The sequence below is a fragment of the Phyllostomus discolor genome, chromosome 9 (genome assembly GCF_004126475.2).
Source record: "Phyllostomus discolor isolate MPI-MPIP mPhyDis1 chromosome 9, mPhyDis1.pri.v3, whole genome shotgun sequence".
Lineage (NCBI taxonomy): Eukaryota > Metazoa > Chordata > Mammalia > Chiroptera > Phyllostomidae > Phyllostomus > Phyllostomus discolor.
The window spans coordinates 47,743,361-47,761,976 of record NC_040911.2 but is presented as its reverse complement, the minus strand read 5'-3'; the positions used below and the strand labels follow the sequence as shown (position 1 = coordinate 47,761,976).

The following is an 18,616-nucleotide window of genomic DNA, read 5'->3' as shown; positions in this document are numbered from 1 at the left end:
TCTCCCCTGTGGGTTGTGTATCCCTTTCTGTTGTAGTTGAGCTTTGATTGTTGGCATGTCAATGGGAGGAATTTACCCCTAGGACCACCGGTTGCAAAGACAGCTATGACCACTGTGGAGGATCAGCTGTGTAGGGGCTTGCCCATGGAGCATAACATACTTCAGTGGGGCTCTGGTGCCTGCTGAGTCTTCCCCTTGAGTGTTTCTCTTGTGGAGGTTACCGGGTGGTGCTTTATCATAGTCTGACACTGTCCACCCAGTTTTGCTGGCTCTGGGGCTCCCAGGCAGTGCTGGCCAAGGTCAGCAACTGCCTGTGTTCTGCACAGGCAGAACCCATCATGAGCTACAAAGTGATTTGCAGATGGTTGCTACTTGTTCTGGGCTTGGAGGTGCCTAGGAGAGGCCATGCTGAGAACTAAGGCTAGCTTCAGCTAATGCCAGGCCTGGGGATACTCAGCGAGAGGTATGGGGCATGCTGAAGCCATATGACACTTGTTTGAGAGATTTTAGGAAAGCGTGAAGCATGAGCCAAGACAAACTGTTTGTATGAAAAAGCCACTGGAATCAGCTTGGGTGGACCCACAGGTTGGTGGGGCAAGACATCACTGAATCACTAGGGTGGGTCAAACAGTGTGATGGAGTCTTGTATATGTTGCCTGCCTGCTAACACTGTTGTGGGAGGGCTCAGAAAAAGAGGTGGCATCTGCCATCACTTCTGTATGTGAGGAAGCTGCCTCTCTAGCACTTTCCCTGATGCCAGACACTTCAGTTCCTCCCTGTATGTCTTTGGTGCTTTCAAGCTGCTGCCCCAGTCAGTGCTGGAGCTCAGAGTGATTGAGTCTGAGTAGGCCCATGCATGGGCCCTTTAAGAGAAACTGCCTGGGCTCTGGCTGGATGGCTCAGTTGGTTAGGGTGTTGTTCTGTACACCAAAAAGTTGTGGATTTGATCTGCTGTTGGGGTCTGTATGGGCGGCAACTGATAGATGTGTCCCACTCACATCTATGTTTCTCTCTCCCTTCCTTTCTCACTAAAATCAATAAAAATATATTCTCAAGTGAGGATTAAAAAAAAAGAGGAACTTCCTAGGACTCCAGTAGCCCTTGGTCTCACTCAGCCACAATTCCCGCTGGTTTTTACAGCCAGAAGTCATGGGGACTTCTCTTCACAGCACTGGAACCCTGGGCTGGGTGGCCTTGTGTGGGGCTGGGACCCCCTCGCTCCTCAGAAGGGACCTCTGCAGTTGAGGTATCCCTCCCAATTTTTATCTATAACATGTGGATTTGGGGCCAGCCAGTTCTGGTGTCTCTGCCCCCTTCCTACCAGTCTCCACGTGTCGTCTTTATATCCTTGCGTTGAGTTAAGGTGGTTGTGAATGAGGATTTTTCTGCAGTTTAGTTGTACTTTTGATGTGGTTGTGGGAGGATTCAAGTACTGTGTTTGCCCATGCCACTATCTTGACCAAACACTTATTTATTCTTAAATAACACTTTCATTAAATTTTTCCTTCCTCACCAGCACTTGCTGGTGACAAGTTATAAAACCAGCTTATCAAAACTATAGCATGCTAATGTTTATTTTCTTTTTGATATCCAAGTGTACCTACTGTTAAAATTAGGCATTGGAATGGGAAGCTGAGATGGTAATAAAAGCCCTAACATGCACATTTGAACTTTTCTGCCCATTTGACTCCTGACTGAGCTAGCTTTGCTTTTTGCTTGCTCTCTCAGTTCAAGCACTGATCAAAAGCTTGTCACTTACACCAAAGAAATATGAATGGGCTTGGCTGGTGTTGGCTGTTGGCACAGTGCATTCTGCACTCTGCCCAAGTAAACCATGTAGAAAATGGCTTAAATGGTGCATAACACATCCATGAACTGGGCCTATAAATACTTAAAATAGTTGAGTGCTATTCTTGTACAATTGCAAAGCCTTTAAGTTCAAACGCTCAGTTTAATGTTCTCTAAAAGACTGACTCCCAGGAGCCTCTTTTCTCTCACTCTGAAAATCACTCTCACTGCTGAATGGAATTGCATTTTCTTTGTTTCTCCTACCACTGGCCAGGCAAGGCTTGGTTTGAGTCCAGACAGTTTTGGTTTAGAATGCAGCTTTAGAATTCAAACACTGGTGTTCAAAAAGAACACACAGAAATCATGAACCTCTGTCTCACTCATATGAACAAAAGAGTATTATTATCAGTACATTTCAGAATTCACATTAGGGGAAAAGAATAATTCTGAAGAGGCAACAAGTTCCTTATTCTGTAACTGTCTTTGACTAAGGAATCTTGAATTAGTGAAATTTAACTAAGGACATTGCAAGTTAGAAAACCAGGATTCTTGGTTTTATTTCAAGTTGTATCTTTGAAGCTCTCCGAGGTGTGGTATCTGCCTGTCTAGACATGGTTACAATCTATCCTCCAGAGAGGATCAATGGGGAAGACTTCTAAAACATTTAAGCTTATTAAACAAAAAGGACTAGATAAGGACAAGGATTATCATTAATATTTCATTAACTTTCAGGCTAGAGCCTTAACAACATAATGTAGATGTCAAACATAATTAAAAACACTGCAGAGTTGAAGTGAATGTTCATGTCATTTATGGTAGATTGATGGCAATACAGTAAATTTTAGGAAGAAAAAAAATCTTATTCAGTTTGAAACTAAAATACACCAGACCTTTAAAAAAAAACCCTAAGAACTTATTTTAATGAAAATTCAGAATGACATGTTTATTCAAAGTTGTTTATATATAATTTTAGAAAAGTATTTTTAAAAAGTGGTAGCACTTAACACTGGAAAATTAAACTCATTTTTTTAAATTAAAAATTAAAACTATAAGTGAATGAAGTAAAGTAAAACCATTTATATATTTTTTAGAACTTACTTAAAAATAATTTGTGTTTCAAGCAGATAGGAAATGAATTCCGCTCCTGAACAAGTTCATCTTAGCGTGTGCTGGGTTCAAAAGCAGCACAGTTGTCAAGACGGTTAAGCCTCTGACTGTATGGCGGAGCCCCAGAGCAGGAGGCTGAGCTCCTACAGGGCCACATGCTAATGCTTGCCTGACAAGTCTCCTTAAGAAAATGTTTTTTAACCCCATTACTAATATTGGGTCATTACCATCCACTCTATCTCTTTTGATGTTTAAGAAGAAGAGCTATGAAAAAACCCCATTTATCATTCTGAGCTTCTATTATCTTCAAGTCCCAGTTTTATTTCTTTTTAATATCTTTATGAGAGAGTTGACAAAACTAATTGCTGTCCCTTAAAATTGCCTTAGGCCTCCACTGTCGTTTCAGCAGGAGAATCTCCCTGATGGCACCAAGGGCTGGGTTAGATGCTGACGTCCTTCCTGTCTCTCTGGTTTGCTGGTCAGTGACTTTGGCTTTGTGACAATATCCATGTTTCTGTTCAGCTCCAACTCGGCCCATTACCGGTGTCTCCCTGCAGTCAGTATTTCCATCCTTTCTGACCCTGTCTTGCCCTCTTACTTCCACCATTTAAAATTTCAGCTTGTCATTATGATTTGAGAAGATTTTCTGCCCCAATCCCTAGTTCCATCTGATTTTTAACATTCGTGTTTCTCCAGTTCTCCATCCTCGCCTGGCTTTTGTGACCTGGTATAGAAGGCCACACTTCTCAATGTGTAAGCAAACACAGATTTAACCCTGGGCAAGAGCTCTGGCTGTAATAACTCATGAGTCTCACCTGGGCTGGATCTACGTCATTTAGCATAACTACAGACGTGCAGTGGTAATCCAGGACCAGTCTCCAGAAGTCTTTCACTGTGTTGGGCAAAGGATGCTGTGTGACTATAAAAGCTGAAGGCTGTTTATAGCTCTGCAAACACACAAGAAAGATCCAAATATACCAGGAAATGTGACGGAAAGAAGCTAAGGTTATTCTGTATACATACAAATTTGTGACATAAAACACTGAACACATTTAACAATTGTTTAATGCTATCACCATTGTCAATGCCAAAATAGACTAAATATAAACTTCTCTGCAGAATGCTAACGATTTTCACTCTGACACTAAGAAAAAAACAGCATATTATAAAATTTTTGCTATATCTGCTAGGAAAGCAACATTGGTCTTATACATAATTATTTTAAGAAAATTTAACTTTAATTTAAAAATGTGTACAATTAAAACAGTTTTGCTTTTCCTAACAATCTTCCCTACTCATTTATATGTGTGATGGTGTTACTTATTTTTGCATTAAAAGGATACACATGCTTTTTATAGCTCTGGAGGGCTTCAAACAAGTTTAAGTGCCCTGTTACTGATACTGCACCAATAGAATAAAATTTCCATATTAGCACTAAAAATATCCATTCACTTTTCCCATCAATTGAATAGCAAATGTTCATTCAATTAGGAGTAAATTGACTGACAGGAAGTAATGAGTTGTGTTCTATCTGTACTGACAGGCAATTTCCCCCCATGGTAATTACTGCCTAAATTAAGAGGAAAGGGGACTCAAGTAATGCTGCCAACCATATTACCCCACTTCACTGCCTTAGTGACCTAATAGCTGTCTCTTGCTCTCTGGCCAGCAGGTTAAAAATTTAAGTGTTCAGAGAGTAAACGGAACATTTTTCACTTTTCAATACTTTGGGACTGGTGGTTTCCAAGAGACCAACCATGTTGGTGCTGGCACAAAAACACATGTGGAATATGAAATGTACTTTGCTGAAAAAACAGTTTCTGTCTTAAAAAAAATACAACCCCAAACCAAGGGCAGATGAGTCAATGAAGACCCAGGCCACATTTGATCATCTTCCCAGTTGTTAACTCTTGAGAAAAATCTCCCCGTCTCCTTCCAAGGGAAGGTCAGTGGGCTTACGTCCATGAGGGCAGCATTGATGTAGTTGCTGCTCTCCCCGTCGATGGTGATGAGGAAAGGCAGGCAGCGGTCTGGGGGCAGGATGTCCATGCAGCGGTTTTTCTCATGGTTCCGGGGCAGGAGTGCAATGCTACAGTCTTCCACACGCAGTGTCGGCGTTACCATGTTCAGGGTCTATGTGACAGAGCACAGGCACATGGGGAAGGGAATGCTGGGTAGCGTGTTGTCTCAATTCAGGCTTCACATCCAAGTTTCTCGCAGTCTGAGTACAAAATAGTCCCTTCCCCCACCTTCCCCACAGCTGCACTCACACAGTTACATATTAATTTCCCTTTTCTCTCTTTGGATTTTGTCTACAGACAGTGCCCACTAGGGCTAGACACCTGGGCACTCGGGAGAAGGAGGTTGAGTAGGGTTTGGTCTAGGGCCAGGTACATTTAGACTGAATGTGAATATAAGGAACTCTTGCCGAGCAAGTGCTCTGAGTGTATCTTGCTTGTTTTGGCTACACCCACCTGGCATTGTGGGACTGCCTGGTGTCTGCTTTGAAAGTGGGGAAATAGCATTGCTAGAGCAGCAGTTCCCAACCAGGCAACTGACCCGGTGGGGCACTGGCAATGTCCACACACATTTTTGGTGGTAACAACTGATGTGGTGGAGGTCTTCTGGTGCCCAGTTGGTAGAGGCCAGGGATGCTGTGAGTCATCCTGAAGGACAGTCCCCACAGCAGAGAATTATCAAGCCCCAAATATCAGTATTGCTGAGGTTGAGAAACCCTGCATTGCCTCAATGGTTTAAGATCTGCCTTAGATACATTTCTTGAGGAGCAAAGTCACAGGCACTTGCCTCTTCCGTTAGCACGACTTACCCGAAATTCCTCTTTAATCTGGCTTGAATTTGTCTGTGGATCCAGTTTGTTCATGTCATAATACAGAGACCTAACTTGGGAGGCAGGGATGGAGGTGTCTCCACAAAGACAGGCTTCTAGGATGGCGTCATGGATAAACACATATTGTTCCTAGGGACGCAGATGGGACAAGGTGGTCATGGAGAAGCCAAGGTAACTGAGAGATCCAGAGGAGGGAAGACAGCCCCTCATGGTCAAGGACATGGAGCAGTGCTCTGGCAGAGAAATCAATTGTGAGGGCCTGGCTGCTGGGAGGGGGTGCTCCCCACAAGGCACAGCCAGCACGCTGCTGAGTGGGCATGTGTGACAGCTTAATGGAGGAAGAGACAAAAGGCGCCCCTGCACAAGCATTGTGTGGGCTGGCTGAAACTGATGGGACACTGACAGACACTAGAGCAAGCACTGCAGTACTAGAGCAACTGTGGCCAAAATGCTTTTGGAATTTGATCCTATGAGTTGAAACTCAATGTTTTAGATGAGAAAATGAGCAGAATCTTATCTATCTATAATAATAAGAGAGTTGACCAACCAAATTAATAATGCAAAGAAGGTCCAGGCAAACTTGACATCACTGTGAAAAAACAGTCCTGAGCACTTAGAACTACTTATTTCGAAACATTAATTAATGTGATAATTACAAAAGTCCTTACAAGTCCAGAGAAGAGCTCTTGTTTGTACACACAGTAAGCCCACAGTTTAAAAGTGGGTCCTCTGATTTAGAAATGGCACTGATTTTCCCTACAATTAAGTACTGAAGTTTTACCATAGGTATTATTAACTTTTAATTATGTGAGATGTGAAAGAACCTCATTACTTTTTACTTTAATTTCTATAAATAACCAGGACTCTTCTCAAAAACATACCACTGCTATTAAACATCACCTCAAAGAAGGGGAGCAAGTGAGAAAGTGGATGAGGCAATGCTTGATTAACTGTAAAGTATATTAAAAATACATTAATATCATTATTATACTTAAAACAAAGAATTCCTATTCTAAAGCAAAAACCTCCCATGAAAGCAGCATTTATAGTTTCTGCTGTTTTCTTTATGTTAGCTAAAAAAAAAAAAAAAAGAAATTAGGTTTCTCAGTGGCTTGTGTGTACTGTATGCATAATCAAAATGCAATGGTTTCTTTCTGTTCTTCTTCTACTTCATGAATCATACTTAAAACAATCAAATATTTGTAAGAACATGAATCTCCTAGGAGAAGGATGTAATACTTTTCCTCAAAAACTTAAATTCCTGATACACCTTGAATTCTAGATGATGGAAGTATTATATTAGCTGGCCCACAGCGCTTCTACAAAATGGGCGAGTTCCCACGATGCTGGCCACTGGGTAGAGCTTCCAGGGGCCAGGAGAACAACAAACTGTATGCAGATTACCCTTTGGCCACTTGGCAAATGCCTGGCTATTCTCAGGAGTCGTCTTGCTCTGGTTACCTGCTAGTTTAAAGACATAATAAGAAGAAAGGGCATTGGACACTCAAAGCCTAAATATAGAGACTCCACTGGGCTCCTTGACACAGAAACATAGCAGATTTAGGCTCATGGCTGCAGATTCTGTTACCTGGGAGACTCATGGCCTTTCTGTTTGTTTAGGAAAAGAAAACAAAAGGAAGAAGGGAGGAAGGAAAGAGAGGCTCCAGGAATATCACTTCTAGGCACTTCTGGAGAGAGAACCGCTAGTGTTCCTTTCCCCCTTGGCTCTGGGTTGCAGGGTGATGCAGAAGCCCCATGGACCAGTCCAAGGACTGACGGGGGCTGGCGGGGAGCACAGTACCTCTGTCTGCACCATGTTCACTCTCCGTGACCGCAGCTCCCTGACACAGTTGTAGATGTCCACCACCCCTTCCCGTTCTGCCATGTCCAACATGATGTCAATAACGATGAAGCAGCCAGTCCTCCCAGCACCAGCACTAAATGGAGAGAGCTATCTGTTAGAGGAGGGAAAACGACCGTTGTGCCACTGCTTAAAAAAAAAGTCTTATGATGATGAAATCACACCACATAAAGCGAACCATTTCAAGTGTACAATTCAGTGGCATTTCACACATTCAGTGTTGTGCAAGCATCACCTCTACTGGATTCCAAAACATTTTCACCACCCAAAGGAGACCTACACTCATTGCCCATTGTGCTTCCCTCCAGAAGCCCTGGGTGTACTACCTACCTGCAGTGTACCACCAATGGGCCTGCATTGGGCGGGCTCTTGGATTTGACCTGCCGGACGAATCCCAGCAGTCCTGTGGCATGGTAAGGGACCCCATGATCCGGCCAGCCAGTGAAGTGAAACTGTCTGATCTCTCGGATTTCATGAACGCCCCTCTGCCATTATCGGTCAGCACAATGCAGGAAGAGAACAAAGGAAAATACATGATGAGCAACCAGGAGAGTTAGAACCCCAGTTAGAACCCCAGTTGCTGGGAACAAGGTCATTCTTAGATTTCACACACACTTTGAAAGCCTTACAGTAGGCAGGAAGATATTTATGGGGCAATAGGGAAGGTGATGTTTGGGGAAATACTAATTGACAAGCATAATTCCAGCAAATGGATTGATCTCTTTGATTCTTTGAAATTCCTTCCAAAAAAGTAGATTCAGTTAACAGTTTATGTATCACTTAGATCCTACTGAGTGAGGTGTGAGCTCACAGAGAAGGAGGCACAGACCAGGACCTGAGGAATTAAATAGTATCTATGTGCTCAACAGATCAGCCCCTAAAACGCAAGACCCTTGTTCCCTCCCTTCCACAGCCCGTTCCCTTCGGCCCAGGCCCATGAGCGGTGCGCGCCGTGGGCATGAAGATAATGCTGCCAGAAGAACGGACGAGGGCTACTTCCAACTGCATATGTCAGAGAACTAATTTTCATTTGCAACTTGTTTTGTCAGATTTCTCTTTTTATTAGTTTTATTTTATTTTTACCAGTTAATTTTAATTATATTTTTTCTATAACCATTTATGCTCCTATATCCCCTTCCACCTCCACCCACCCTCTCCTCCTCACAACCACCATGCTGTTGTCCATGCCCATGAGTTCTTTCTCTTTTTTTCCCACTCTATCCCTCCAACCCCCACATCTGCTCCCCAGGGCTGTCAGCCTGCTCTCTATCTGTGAATCTGTCTCTACTTTGCTTGTAAGTTCAGTCTGTTCATTAGATTCCACATGTGGGTGAAATCATATGGTACTTGTCTTTCTCTGACTTGCTTATTTCACTCAGCATAATGCTCTCCAGGTCCATCTATGTTGTCACAAAGGGTAAAATTTTTCTTCTTTTTTATTGCTGAGTAGTAGTCCATTGTGTAAATGTACCACACTGTTTTTCCTACACATCTACTGATGGACATTTGGGCTGCTTCCAGATCTTGGCTATTGTAAATAATGCTGCAATGAACATAGGGGTGCATAGAGTCTTTCAAATTAGTGTTTCAGATTTCTTCAGATAAATTCTAAGAAGTGGAATTATTAAATGTCCATACTACCCAAAGCAATCTATAGATTCAGTACAATTTCTATCAGAATACCAATGGTATATTTCAAAGAACTAGAACAAATATCCCCAAAATTTATATGGATAAAAGACCCTTGAATAGCCACAGCAATTTTGAGAAAGAAGAACAAATTTGGAGGGATCATGCTACCTGATATCAAACTGTACTACAAGGCCAAAGTAATCAAAATCACATGGTACTGGCATAAAAACAGACACATAGACCAATGGAACAGGATACAGAGCCCAGAAATAAACCCAGGTCTCTATGGTCAATTAATATTTGATGGAGGAGGCAAAAACATACAGTGAGCTAAAGATAGTTTAGTCAATAAATGGTGTTGGAAAAATTGGACAGATACGTGCAGAAAAATAAAACTAGACCACCTTCTTATCACATACAAGAATAAATTCAAGATGGATTAAAGACTGAAGTGTTAGACTCAAAATCATAAAAACCCTAGAAGAAAACATAGGCAGTAAAATCTTGGACATTGCTTGTAGCAATATTTTTTCCAATATATCTCCTCAGGCAAACTGAAAAGGAAAAGGAAACAAGCAGAACTACATCAAACTGAAAAGCTTTTGCACAGTGAAGGAAACCACCAACAAAACAAAAAAAAGAACCCACTGAATGGAAGAACGTATTGACCAATGATACAGCTGGTAAGGCAACGGTCCCCAACCTTTTTAACACAAAGGACTGGTTACATGGAAGAGTTTTCCCATGAACTGGGGTTGGGGGCAGAGGGGTGCTGGAGACAGGAGTGTGGAGCTCAGATGGTACAGTGAGTGATGCTTCACCTGTTTGCCCACTGCTCACTTCCTGTTGTGTGGCCTGGTTCCTAACAGGCCATAGAACAGTACCAGTCCTTAGCCTGGGGTGGGGGACCCCTGTGATAAGGTGTTAATATCTAAAATTTATAAAGAACTTATAACTCAATACCAAAAAATCCAGTTAAAAAATGGGCAAAGGACCTGAATAGACACTTCTCCACAGAGGACATATGGGTGGCCAGAGACTTATGAAGAGATACTCAATGTCACTGATCATCAGAGAGATTCGAATGAAAACCACAATGAGATACCATTTCACACCCGTCTGAATGGCTATCATAAATAAGTCAACAAACAGTAAGGGGAGCCCTTCTGCACTCTTGGTGGGAATGTGGATTGATGCAGCCACTGAGGAAAGCAGTATGGAGTCACCTAAAAAAAAATAGATTTCTCTTTTTAAATCAGGTAAACATTTAATCCATTGGCCAACCATCTGAGTGAGTGCGATGCTTCCTTCAAGTATGATGCCAGGTGCTAGGGCCACAGAAACAGTCAGGCAGGGCCTCCAGTCTTCAAGAGGTTGTTGCAGCTGGCTTGTGGGGAACAGGCATGCGGACAAATGTACCGTATTTTCCAGACTAGAAGACACACTTCCCCCCACCCCCCAAATTTGGGAGGAATAATGGTGGTTAATGCTGCTGTTGAGTTCTCTTTACATTTACGCTGGTGAAATATTATGTTATTTATATTATTAAATATTTTACCACATTTTTTCCTTCAAAAATTTTTTCCCTATTTTCCTCCTCTAAAACCTAGGTGTGTCTTATGGTCCAAAAAATATGGTATAGCATGGAAATCAGATTTGGCTAGGATTCTATGGTGGATCAGTAGGTTGAAGTGGGAGAGCTGTCTGCCACTGAAGTGAAGGGGAGGCAGAAGGAAAAAAGACTTTAAATTTTGTTTTTAAAAAATTTACTTTTTTTGAGAATAATGAAGTTGATTTATTTCCATAATTTTTTTTCTAGCTATAAGCCTATCTAATAAGACTGAGGCTTAAAGCCAAAGTCTGTTTTGAAAATAAAAATTACTTCCAGAATCAAGGCTGGATATAAATTTGAGACCAAATTAAATTTTCTCCCTTCTCTCATTTGATGACTGTTTACTGAACATCATTTCTCTGTTAGGGCCTGGGTTTGGTTTTAGTTATTTTGACATTAAATATGCACTAACCTTATCACCTTTACCATCAGTCATTGTTCACACATACTTAGTGATCAGAGAAGAAGTTCAGAATGTTATGTGCTTTGAAAGACTGGGAGAGGCCAACAGTTATAGATGTTAAGACAAGGCTTGATTGCTGTAAGTGTATTAATATATCTTAGTTTAATAAACCACAAGTGTGGAAGCTTTATTAGTCTTTGAAAATCACACACTTCTTTTTTTTCTTTTTTAATCCTCACCAGAGGACATGCCCATTAGTTTCAGAGAGTGGGGAAGGGAGGGAGAAAGAGGGGGGGAGAAACATCGATGTGAGAAGGGAACATCAATCAGTTGCCTTTTATAGTCTGTATGTGGGATGATGCCCAAACAACTAAGCCACACCTGCCAGGGCAAAAACCATGCTATTCTTTAATAGAGTTTAAGCATTAAGGAATTAAGCCATCAAGTAGTCACGAATGAAAATCAACTGTTATCTGCTAAATATGTCCTGTGACCCCTGGGTAACATCGCAGGTAACATCGCAAAGTGGTTAGGAGCCCACATTTCTCTTTTTAAGTATATTTTATTGATTATGCTATTACAGTTGTTCCGTTTTTTCTCCCCTTTATCCCCTTCTACCCTGCATCCCCTCTCCTTCCAGCATTTCCCCAACCTTAGTTCATGTCCATGGTTCGTACTTTTAAGTTCTTTGGCTTCTCCATTTCCTATACTGTTCTTAGCCTCCCCCTGTCTATTTTGTACCTACCAATAATGCTTCTTATTCCCTGTACCTTTTCCCCCATTCTCCCCTCTCCTGCTCCCTGCTGATAACCCTCCATGTGATCCCCATTTCTGTGATTCTGTTTCTGTTCTAGTTGTTTGTGTAGTTTTTTGTTTTAGGTTCAGTAACCATGGCCACAATTGTCAATCCCAAAGTCTCCATCAGCAAAGGGTTGAACTGGGTCATCCTCCTAATCCCTAGAGAGCTTCCTTGGCTTTATGTCTGATCACTGGGCCAGTGGTGGTCCCACACAACGGGGAAGCCTATACATGCATCTTTATTCCAAAGACCACCAGTGGGCATTTCCCTGTCCCCCATACTGTTTGTTTTTTATTTTTATTTTTTTGAGAACTTTCTGTTCTAGCATTGTTAGATTTCAGTTCCAGCATCCTCAAGTCCCAGACTCCATCCATCATGAGATGGGCCCCCAACCAATCTCTTTAAGACTCACTTTCTGAGCAAGTTAAATGTCAGTTTCTGGGATATAGAAAACCTTTTCCCAAAATAAACCTTCACTCTCTTATATGTTCAAGATTAGCAAAGGAAATTGCTTCTGTGATTTGTGATTACAGCATAAATACTTCCCAATTTGGTATCATTATAGTTTTTGTTTATTTTTCATTATACTAAGTATTAATGCAATATAAAAAGTTATATTCACTTCATCTTCCCATGTAATTTAATTGGAAAAAAGAATCAAAGACATACAATAGTGCGTAGCCAAAAGTGTGTACTTAGTAAAATCTGCAGAAAGAATGAATCACTAAGCGCACACATTGTCTTTGAGACAGCAGGTTCATATTCCCACTACCTTCTCTGAGTCCCAAACACCTTCTAGCTAGAGAATTCAGTAGCCATTGACAAACTTCCTTTCTTCCAGGATAGAAAGAGACAGATTCAGCAGACAGCCTAGATCCATGGTGACTTTTGAGCTGTCTCCCCCTGACACAATGGACACTATACCTTATTTAATATCTGGTTAACTTTGAGCCATCAGCAACATGAGAAAGGAAGGATGAGAATCCAATGCAAAACAGGGCTTTGTGAGTTTCAAATTGCAACATGTCTGCTTGTTTTGCAGAGTGGAGCCCAATACATTTTTCACTTTAAGTCCCCTGATGCAACACACTCTCAAAACAGTCCACTGCAGAACTCTTAAAGTTTATGTTCAACTACTTTTCCCCCCTTCTAATGAGAAAGTTTTGAATCTACAAGAAGTGCTCCATGGAAGTGCTCATGATTTGTTTTCCTTAAAGATTCCATTGCCCAGTTAGGAAATCACTAACTTGTCATTTTGATTTTCCCAAATGCCAGAAAAAGCTCCTTGTCCTTCCCCTTCACTACCTCTTCACTATTAGTCTGATGACTAAAATAACTGGGTATTTCTAAAACATTTCTGTGCAACTGGCAAGGTAAGAGAGTACAATAAGAAGTTAATAAAAACCCCAAAGAAACAAACAAACCCTTCCATTAGCATCAGAGATGCATTTTCACCTTATTAGAAAACAGCTGACTACTGTTCAAAGAACTCCATGTTTAAGTGATGGCTTTGGATGATTTTTTTAAAAAGAAAAAATACCGAGAGTCTTCTATTGCTCTCTGTTTTAATGCAGCTATTCATAAGTGCTCTTGCCAAGAGCCATACAGAAATCCTCCGTATTTCCCCTTGCCCCAATCCTGCCTATAAAGGAAAAAACCCGACATCAAAGTGTGAGGTTCAGAACTTGAAGGATTGAGGCAACTAGAACTCCACATTCTTTGAAGTCCCCATGCCTCCTGCCTGCTTATTAAAAATGACAGGCTAAGAAAAAAAATAGGAGAAACAGATTAAAATAAAGTCTTTTCAGCCTTGTGATTATGTGACAAATATGGATTTGAAACCCAAGATAGGTAATTCAAAACATAAAGATAAATTAGCCAATAAGCAGATGCAATTACCTTGATTCCCTAAACTGGCCTTGCTCATCCAAAAAGTGTACTTTGCTGCAGCATGAATACAGAGTACAGGAGGTGGCCAAGAGCCAACTGCCCAGCAGTCCCCTGAAACCCAAGTCCTCAAGGGAACCTGCTACAGTTAAATGAGCACAAGCTTTCATTGAACAAATTTGCAACAAAATTGCTATGTCAAGTGTAACAGTGCTGGCTCTTGTCTGGAGAATCAGCTCTTGATAGAAAAGTCTGTGGACCTCAGACACAAAATCACGTGCCCCCTTCACTGAAGGCAGGATGAGGACTGAAAGGCAGAGTTTCTTGGCCACATCACCTCCACTTTCCCCACAGCCTACCTGTGACACTTCTCTGGCTGGACTGCAGTTTGCTTCACTTCCGGCCCCTCCCTATGTCAGCAGAAAGAGGGGGAATAAGGAAATTCCCTGTTATGCCCTACAGTGTTTCCCAGAGAAGAAGCCCCATCCATGCACATGGGATGAGGCAGAGGAGAGCCAAAGCAGAGCATTCATGACCCGACACCAGCAAGTACAAAAGGCTGAAACCAGCATGGGAGTGAGTATGAATGAAGGCGCTGGTTCATGCAAGAGTATCTTATATTTCCAGATAAGTCAGTGCTACCTGGAAAACCCACCAGTTCGTATGAAGCCAGAGGCCTGAAAAGCCTTAGAAGTAGAGGGATTCCAGGAGGAGTTAGGGCCTCAGTCACAATACTGATACTAACTCACTGCTGGGAAACCCGTATGCACATACAACATGAAGACATTTATCAAACTGTGGACGAAGAGAGAGAGACGGCTGAACAATACCAACCAGGTTAAAAAGAAAAAGGAAATAGATAGGCATTATCTTTTGGTTTAGTTGCAGAATATAAACTCTTATGAAATGGGAATGATTTGTTTCAAAGATGAAACTGAGCTGTTATAGAATCACAGAGATGCAATCTTGAGAATTACTGACAGAGCCTACCTGAATTCAGGTGTGACCATGTACAAATTATCCTAGTAAGTTAATGAGGCTAGCACCACAGTACCACAGTAATGAGACAGTACCACTGTCTGACCATGGCTTTTCAAAGTATGTAGTGTGAACACTTACCTTTTCAACAGCAAATGTTCTTATCACATATTCTGCCAGTAGTTCTGTTTCTATTAGGGTAACTTTAATGTCTTTATATATCTCTGTGTCATCTGGCCAGTATTTGCAGCATTTGACCTTTAGAAAACACAAAGGAAATAAAGGGTTTAGGGTGTTTTTTTAGTTCCCCAGATGATGGGTCACAGTATGATTTACATGACAAAATTTGCACACAAAAACAGAATTTAAGCTGTATACCACAGAGCAAGGTTTATTTTTTTAGATCATGTATGCTTTTCTTCTCTCCCCAGAAAAAAACAAAATTTGAGTTATAGGAGGAGTAAAGCCTAGGAAAATAGTCTAAAGTTAACAAGTTGTATTTATACTGCAAATATCCCAGTTACAGTAACCATTCATTTCCTGTTTATCTCTACTCAGGGAATGGCCTGGAAAAATAAACTATGAAAGGTAGCTTGCAATATTTTATCTTCTTAGAATTTTAAGTTCCTTCTCATTTCAGGAATCGATTGAACATTTTTGAGAAGTGAGCAGGAAAACACAACCAACAGTAAGATTAGATTTTTTTTTCCTGAAAAAGGAAGGAGCTCTGTGGTTTTCCCAAGTTAGAATTACTGATCCATTTTAATCTAAGTAAAGTCAATATACAAAATTTGGTAAAAGATGAACACAGTCTTCCCATATTACTGGAAACCTCTAATCTAAGGAGTTTTCAGGTGGAAGAAATTTGTTAGACTTGGCCCCTCCCAGTAATTTTTTCCTTTTAGAGCAGCAGGAGGCCGGGCAGGGCCGTGGAGCTGTCCCAGGGTTCTGCCCTTAGCTTCTGCTGGTCTGTCTTGAATTCCTGCCACTGCTTCTTCATGGATTAACTTTTGTACCTCTGGCCCCATTTTTCCAAGTGCTGAGTTAGATTCTCACTTCTTTTGTGGGCATCACCCTTGCAGGTCCTGCTAATTCTCTGTCCCACATCAACTGCTCTCCTTCTAATTTCCTGTGTTAATAATCCACCCCACACCCACGCCCCCTGTTACCCAGGCACAAAATCAGTGATTCTGTCTCCAAATCCTAACCAATTGCTAAGTGTAAGATATTTCTGAACTATCTCAAATATGTTTTCCAACTTTTCATTCCCTTTGCCACAATCTTAGCTCAGGCTCTGCATTTACATTCTATACATGAGTACCAGAAAAACCCTTCCAAGGGGTAATGCCAATGGCATTTACTTGCTCTGTGCCATAAGCTTCTATTTCCAACTACTGCTCATGAAATTAAATAGAAATTACATTTGGCCCAGCATGTAAGGATTTTTTTACTTCTCCACAACTACCATTTTTTACCCTTATCTTTTACTACTCTTGTTTCTATCCACTTATGTTCAAAGACAAGTGGTTTGCATGATCCCCAAACAGACCTCATGACCCAGGTTCCTACTCATGCCCTTCCTTCTGGTTAGAATGTTCTCACACCCACACATTCACAGATGAAAATTTTACCCATTCATCAAAGTATATTTCAAAAGCCACACCCCTTCAAAGTCTTTCTTTTATAGATGGGAGCTGTCTGTCTTTTTGATCCTCGATGAAATGTGCATGTTCTGCTCGGATGCTTGATACCTGCCTACTACCTGCCAGTACGTACAGGTCATTGTATTGCTTATTTCTGCATACCCTGCAATATCCACCATTGTGTCCCAGACACACTAGATGTGCAATAGTTACATGTAGAACTGAATTTCATGGAGAAAATCATAGGGTCAGTGTAGGAAGGAAAATCCCAGATTGGGAAAGTTTACAAAAAGAAATATCGACTGAAGTGACCTTTCTCAGAATGCTAAGTACCTTAGGACTCTAATGCTTCCAGTGTGGTACTGTCTGACCATCGTCTTAGCTGCTTCCTTATGAATGTTTCTGGCAGCTGATTCAGCCAGGTTTTAGATCGGCCTCACTACCTCAACTAGGCAAGACGGATATAAGCCAGACACAGAGGAGTTGCAGATACAGTGCAGCATAAGACAGAGATGGTGCCTAACCTCATTACATTTTTAGTTTCCACTGGGAATCTTTTTTCCTTCTCATGAGAATAGTATCTGCGACTTTACAAAGTATAAATACTTATACATATTATGGTTCATCCATAATATTTCAAAGATTTACATCATGGATCTAAAATATTCCAGAATAAGAGAGAGCTCTAATTTCTTCACTTCCTTTCCTATAGGTGAAGTGAATCTGAGAAAAGCATGCATATTTGTGGAGATATATAATTTTATAACAACCCTAATCTCATCTATAAAATGTCTAATTATTTTCACAATACTAATTAACAAAGATGCTTCTGTGATCCTCTTTATTGGGGGACTTGTTTTTACCTTTTTGTGACTTCAATTATGGAAGCAGAAGATAGTGGATAGATATAAAAATTACAAATAGAGCATATATGTGCACTTCTAAAATTAATTCTCCATGGAATGAATATACAATTCAAAAACCTATATATTTCCCCCCAAATTCTGAGAACAAAACACACACAAACACACCTATGTTATACTAGGTGTGTCTTATATAATAGAAGTACCTTAGCAGGATGCAACTGATATAGGACATAAACAACTTCCTAATTTAGCTCCTTTCCTCCCCACCCCCAATTCTCAATAAATATGCATGTGTGTGTGTAGGGGTACTTCAACGTATTGGAGTCCAGGGAAAGCAAAAGCCCCTGTAATTCATCTAGGTCTGAGTTCTTTTTGAGACCCTTCTTCCAATTCCCTTTGGCTAGAGCTCGGGTTCCCAGGGAAATCTGATATTACCACACCCTCCCCAGCCGGATGCAGCCAGACACCCCCTCTCTTCGACAGCTGGAAGTGGCCGCGAGATCCAGAGGTTGCCAAAGGGCCAGCCAGGAACCTGTGGGATAGGTGCCACACCGCTCTTTCAATGAAGCGGATGAACTATGAAAAGAACACGGTCTGCTCTGAAATACTAGGTCTAACTCCGCGCCACCCGGTTGCCTAAAATGAGCAGTAATTAAGCGAAAGGAAGCCTTGGGTTTACTTCCTTCCAGAACGTATTTATGGACAGAGACTTCTCCTGTGCCGAGCACCTGTGTAGGCGGGCCCAGAAGAGGCAGCAGAGCCATTTCCAATCCCGCCCTCCCCATCTCATCTCCCAGAATATCCTGAAATGGTTTGCCACATCTGTTTTCAGCCTACTAAAAACCTTTCTAAATTGGGTTCCTTTTAGTATCTTTTTAACTGCTTGGATTTGTGTCAAGTTATTATTTTACTTAAAAAAAAAAGAGAGAGAGAGAAATGAGCAGAAGGAGGAATGCATGCTTCTGGATGCAGACATTCCATGCCCCTGGGGGTTCCAGCCTTGAGTTGCCTCCCCGATTCTAAGGTCTATATACAAAGATGTTAAGACCAGTGGTTTCGTGGCACCTCTGATGGTGGCCAGGCTTGGCTGCCCTTCTGCAGCCCTGCACTACCTGTGCTACCTGCGTAACATCTAGGAGAGGCCGTGCCTCCCACACATCCTGATCCTAAGGCAGCAGCCTTCAGCCCAGAA

The 18,616-nt window shown here is 41.5% G+C and overlaps 1 protein-coding gene across 6 annotated transcripts in view; it reads right to left on the bottom strand.

The window, feature by feature from the left end:
- Positions 1-18,616, bottom strand: part of PTPRM (protein tyrosine phosphatase receptor type M) — an 801,251-nt gene that overhangs the window by 20,314 nt on the left and 762,321 nt on the right. For all 6 annotated transcript variants that reach the window (XM_036009302.1, XM_036009304.1, XM_036009303.1 and 3 more), the window contains 6 exons: positions 15,057-15,173; positions 7,935-8,089; positions 7,545-7,680; positions 5,723-5,872; positions 4,855-5,028; positions 3,711-3,842 (listed from right to left, as the gene is read on the bottom strand). In XM_036009302.1, the coding sequence (XP_035865195.1) occupies positions 3,711-3,842; positions 4,855-5,028; positions 5,723-5,872; positions 7,545-7,680; positions 7,935-8,089; positions 15,057-15,173 (864 nt within the window). The remainder of the gene's footprint in view (positions 1-3,710; positions 3,843-4,854; positions 5,029-5,722; positions 5,873-7,544; positions 7,681-7,934; positions 8,090-15,056; positions 15,174-18,616) is intronic.